The 5866-nt window shown below is 33.2% G+C and overlaps 1 protein-coding gene across 1 annotated transcript; it reads left to right on the top strand.

Moving 5' to 3' along the window:
• Positions 1-568: 568 nt before the first annotated feature.
• LOC127739114 (endoglucanase A-like) lies at positions 569-5653 on the top strand. Its single transcript, XM_052250699.1, has 7 exons — positions 569-909; positions 1505-1616; positions 1870-2020; positions 2770-2914; positions 3899-4070; positions 4514-4686; positions 5529-5653. The coding sequence occupies exons 1-7, from the start codon at positions 798-800 to the stop codon at positions 5585-5587; spliced, it is 924 nt and encodes a 307-aa protein (XP_052106659.1). The 5' UTR covers positions 569-797; the 3' UTR covers positions 5588-5653.
• Positions 5654-5866: the final 213 nt, after the last annotated feature.

The raw sequence follows: 5866 nt of genomic DNA, 5'->3' as shown, positions 1-5866 counted from the left end.
CACGCTTCACTTAACACATTTTGTTCCGTACTAGCAGAAGGAAATTTCTTGGTTAAAAGACATTTCTATGGAGAGAGGCACGTGAAGCAATTCCAAAGGCTATTCACCATGCCATAATTTATGATTGTAAAAATTAGTATACACACATCCTTCATGATTTCATGACACTTCATGTGCTTTTTATACTGTTTCATTTGTTCATTTTACCCGAGAAAGGCGTAATACAGTATACATCTGTCGATCAACGACAGGAATGTTTTAAAATGAAAATACCCCCCCCCCCTCCCCCCATTTGTACAGTTTTAGTCATTTTGCTTGTCCTATAAACTTTGTCTAAAAAAAGTTGTTTGAGTCAATTTTTAATCCTGACAACATGGGCAATTCACTAAAAAGTAAATTGATTAATATTAGAAAAGAAAAAAGCAATACATACAAAAATTTATACATATTGATTCAATTGTAGATTAGCTTTCCAATTTCTGCGAAACTTCCATTTGATAGACAAATTGTTAAATAAAAAAAAAGGGGAAACAGAAATTTTAAGTCAAATGAATCAAAATACTGGTAAAATAAAATAACATTCCATGGCAAAGGCATAACCTGTAAATCTAAAAAGGTAGGTGTCGAAATTTGAAATTAAATAAAATTAAACGTGTATTTTAATTCATTATATATAGATAGCAAAATGTAAATGAATACACGGGAGAATTCCAGTAACGACTTTAAATACTCAAAATTGTGTTTTACAGGTTGGTAACGGAGAGATTGATCACGGTTATTGGGGTCGACCTGAAGACATGCACATGTCACGACCTGCCTATAAAGTAACTGCAGGATCTCCGGGCAGTGATGTAGCAGGAAATACCGCTGCTGCATTGGTAGTTGGGTCACTTGTATATAAGGATAAAGGTAGTATGATGGCATGATGTCAAATTTAGTTTTCTGGAGTAAATAGTCGCTATGAAAGTTAAAAACACACAGCCAAAAAGAAAAAAAAATCAAGAGAAGGATTAAACAGAAGGTCACCTTTGCCTGAATCCCTTATTTTACAAATGACATGTTATGATTATGCAACAGCATGAATAAAATAATGCATACTATAAATAGCAGGTTTTTTTTCTAAAATGTGACCTTTATTTCATTATTCGTATTATTGTGTTAAGATTTAAAAAGGATTTGTCAAACGGTCATTCATTATATACTGGAAACTAAAACAATCTGAATGTTACGGCAACTATGAGGAATAACTCTTGAACGGTAAGTTTCAAACAATCAAAATCGAACTTGATCTGTATATTTTATGGTCCATGACATTGTTGTAAAATTGAAAAAAGAATTGTTAATGCGGTTCTGCGGTTCTTTAATTATTATCATAAAACCAAAGGTGCGACGGACGGATAGACGGGGGGACGAACGAACACACGAACGGATAGACACGTGCATCCTTATTTTACGGTTTTATGGTAACAGTAATTAATAAGGTTAATCTGAACATTTTTTTCAGATGCATCATACAGTACAAAATTACTCGCAGCAGCAAAATCTCTATATGCATTTGCAAAGGCACATCCTGGTATATATTCAAACAGCGTTCCGGAAGCCAAAAACTTTTATGGGTAAGCATATATCAAACCATATTAGAGACAAAATATTAAAATACAATCGAGTATCGATAGGCGTTCACGATTACACATTTTTAACTTTTATTATGATTTTCGTTCATAAATGTTAACTTATTGTGTATTGAAAACAGCATCAAGTACACATTTTGCAACTTTGTTATCAATAACACAAAATTATCTGAAATTTATTTGTTATAAATGTTCATGAACTGATGTCGTAAGATTTGTTTAATTTTTCTATCATGAGATCATCTGGATGGGAAGATGAAATGTGTGAAGCTGCAGGGGCAATGTATAAAGTGACAAAAGACCAGCAATATTTGAACGATGCCAAAGGATACAACAAAGGCGGTGCAGGATGGGCATATTCTTGGGATGCAAAGAATGCTGGTTGTCAGGTATCTTGCAAAATTACCAAAACAAAGACTTATTTCAATCACAGCCCTTTGACTCTCGAATAAAAAACTTAAAAAGTTCATGTAAAGTAGTAAGTTGAAGAGCATTTTGGACCCGAATTTCCGATAGGTTTTGCCAAATACAGCTAAGATAATCCATTCTTGGAGAAGATAATCCTTAGTATTTCGAAAAAGTATAATTGTTATTTTTCGTAACTTCTGATGTATCTGTCACCTTTAGATATCAAACAGGGAGAAGAAGAGATACAGATAAGGACATAATTTGAATGATGTATAATAATTGTTAAAATAAATTTTAAATTTAATATAACATCCCCGTCAAGTGTGATATGCAAATATAGTTCATGTATTACACAACTTTCATAAAAATATTTAGAATATGTTTTAGCTCATTTGGTTATTTTACTCCCGTTAGCCCGAGTTAGTCCGAGTGCGCAATGTTAACAATGATGCAAGCATAGCATAAAATTGAGACTTGAAATGGGGAATGTGTCACAGAGACAACAACCCGACCAAAGAGCAGAAACAGCCCAATGCCAACAATGGGTCTTCAACTCATTTTCAGGGAATCGTTTGTTCTTATGATGTTTATCGAACACTAATTGATCAGAATTGTAAATAGTTAAATATTTGCGTAGGTAGTGGCAGAAAATCATTCGGATAGTAGTACAAAGATTTACTGAGGTATAGTTTTCAGTTTAGTAAATACTTTAACTTTATTGAATTTTCAGTTATTACTTTGGGAAGCGACCCACGAAGGAAAATACAAAGAGAAAGTAGAAGAATTTGTAAATAGCTATGATTATGGAGGAAGTGTTCCGATTACACCATGCGGATTATCATGGAGAGATAAATGGGGATCAAATGGTTACGCTGGTACGTATTTGTTATTTCACACCTACTGAAAAAAAGGCATTGTGTAGACTTAATTTTTAAACAAAGGTATATAGATTATGGATAAGACCTTATCAAGATTTAGAAGATACCAAGGGGTCCATTAAAAATCCATAAGTCAAATAAAAACAAGACAACACCAGGACAAAAAAAAAACAACGAAAAGACTAAAACTAACTATTAAGTCAGAGAAAAAGATTGAGCAAAACCCACTCCACCAGAAACCGGTTGGAAACTCAGTTGCCACGAAAGGGTAAATAATGGAGGGTGTGGATGGGGTTTACAAAATAGAGAAAAATGGGAAAAATATGCAGAATAAAGGGCAAACAATATAAAGAATATAGAATATAGGGACAAGAAAAAATAGAGAATAGAGAATATGATGGGATGCTAAAATATAAAGAATAAAGATTAACAGGCAAAATTTATAGAGAGTAGAGAAAATGGTCAAAAAAATTAAAGAATACAGAAAAGAAGGACCCCCATCCAAACCCTCAAAATTCCTGCTTGATTGTGTGTTCCTCATTGAAAAAAAACCAAAACACGGTGATAAGTCACATCAGTTATGTTACAATTGAGGAAAAAAGGACAGCCTTGTGGCTATTAAAAGTTAAACATATCTGTGGTCATCTATGACAGATATTCAAAAACGGTCAAACAGATCCTAATGGCGTTATCAAACTTTCGAAGGGATTTCTATTTGGAATCAGAGATAGACCTGAATCAGTCTTTATATTTCTTTTTGTCAGAATACTTTGTTTGAATTTGCATTCAAGGCAGGTCCAGCTGCCATATTACTATATGCCTTCACTACTATCCAAATTAACCTTTAATTCGTGATAATTATGCATAGTATACCTTACACAATGTTGCGTATTAAACCTGCGTTGATATTTTACTTGAATAAAATGTATCTGCATCACGATATCCTTTTATATTTTGTAAACTAGTATGGTTGTTTTATAGCTGGTGCATCGACGATAGCGTTATTAGCTGCTGCTGACGGTATTGGTGGTGATAAATTCAAGAAGGTTGCCTTGCGGAATATTGATTACATGCTAGGGGAAAATCGGCAGCATTTCAGTTATGTCATAGGTTTTGGGAGTAACTTTCCAAAGAAACCTCATCACAGAGCAGCGTAAGTGATAGCTAACATTAATAAGGTATTTCTTTTAATGTTTAATATGCAAAGAGGGCGGTAAATTTTCCTACACATTATTCGTAAACAGTATCAAATTTACGACATGATAGTCGACTTATCTGTACGGGCTATAGCGGAATCAATCATATGTAGTACAACCTATAATGCTGTAACCATACGAATTTAAAGGTCGATTTTTAAATAAAAAGGTTCAAACGATATTGCTACTCATCGGTCTAAAAATGCTATGTATAGTGAGTCATGATAAGGAAAAAAGTATTCAGCTGTGCAGATCTTTTAAAAGCTATTTATGAGTGATTTCAGTGATCCCCACAACATTAAAACTTAAAAAAGTTCATTATCTGATACATTATATGAGCAATTCGGTGTGGACATAATAATCTGATATTACAATTTCAGCATGTGTTCTTTTTTTACAGAGGATGTGCCCCTGGGTATTGTGCAAATGCAGGACAGGATAGTCCAAATCAACTAAATGGTGCTCTAGTGGGTGGTCCTGGACGTAACGATGATTATGAAGACAAGAGAGATGATTACATCAAAAATGAGGTGTCCGTCATTAGTAACGGTGTATTTCAGACAGCCGTCGCAGGTAAGTTACTAAGGTTAAGCTACTTCTTGAATTAGAAACGTTATATTATATTAATTTTACTTTTTATTAAAAAAACCCATTAGTAATGTAATTAATTGTTCATATTTTCAAACGTCATCTTTTTATGCTAACAGTTGATAAAAGGAAGAAATGATACCAATGGGGGACAAAACACTACAGAGAGCTCCATGAGCTTGAGCAGTCTGTTCTCTAATAGTTGCATTCGACCTGTTACCAATTACAAGTTCAAATGCGTTGATAAGTATTATTCGTTGATATCAAAAATGGCAAAAAGACATCAAAGATACCAGGCTTATACCAGGAACATATTCTTGGTCATCTCTGACACAACATTCCATAATGTTCAACAAAATAATGAAAATTACGAAACTATAGCTGTACCACCAGAAAGCTTGGTTAATAAACTTAAACATCTGTCAAGTAATTATTGATATGGACACAAGCCCTGGAATATTATATCGATTAAGAAAAATAAAAAAATTACAGTAGATTGCATTCAAAAAGGTTTTTTTTCTTCCTTCTTCCGCAAACAAATGATTTGTTTAACGTTAGCTATAGCTTTCGTTATGAAACACAGATATGCTTTCAGTCTGTCTTTAGGTTTCGAATGAGACATACGTGTATGAAGGTAGAAAAGTTAAGCATTTATATACTTTTCCATGGGGAGAGGTTCTTAGATCTTACGCCTTTTATCCAACACTTTTTGGGATCTGTTAAACTTTACTGTCAAAGGTTAATATATTGATTGCATGGTAATTGAGCATTTCTCTTTGTATTTATATAATTTTTACAGTGCAATAAAACTATTATTTATTTTTTAGGTCTTTACCATTTTGCTATCAATAACCAGCTTCCACCGCCTCCTGCTCCAAAGTGCTAATTAGAAGCCCTTGTTGATTTTAACAATCTTAATAAAAATGATATAACTATTATTTTTTAAATCTCAAACGTTGACTTGAAATTCCTATCTGTATCATACAAGATAGATTAGCCAGTGCATTATGACACAACACAATTACACAATCCTCCTATGCACGTCTACCAAAAAATAAACGAAGTTCGTTAGCAATATACTTACTAGGAAAATAACAGTATCAGTTGTCAGGTTAAACATAAATTCGTTGCGCTCGTCCATAATATAATAATTACAAAATAGTAG

This window comes from Mytilus californianus, unplaced genomic scaffold (genome assembly GCF_021869535.1).
Source record: "Mytilus californianus isolate M0D057914Y unplaced genomic scaffold, xbMytCali1.0.p SCAF_4, whole genome shotgun sequence".
NCBI lineage: Eukaryota > Metazoa > Mollusca > Bivalvia > Mytilida > Mytilidae > Mytilus > Mytilus californianus.
Note: the sequence above shows the minus strand (reverse complement) of the source record. Positions and strands in the feature narration are given on the sequence as shown.

What these genes read in the sequence shown, in the direction of transcription:
- LOC127739114 (XM_052250699.1), top strand. Translation starts at nt 798, where the DNA reads ATGCACATGTCACGACCTGCCTATAAAGTAACTGCAGGATCTCCGGGC. An exon ending in GAAGCCAAAAACTTTTATGG is followed by an intron (nt 1,617 to 1,869) that starts GTAAGCATATAT and finishes TTCTATCATGAG; the next exon opens with ATCATCTGGATGGGAAGATG. An exon ending in GGGATCAAATGGTTACGCTG is followed by an intron (nt 2,915 to 3,898) that starts GTACGTATTTGT and finishes GTTGTTTTATAG; the next exon opens with CTGGTGCATCGACGATAGCG.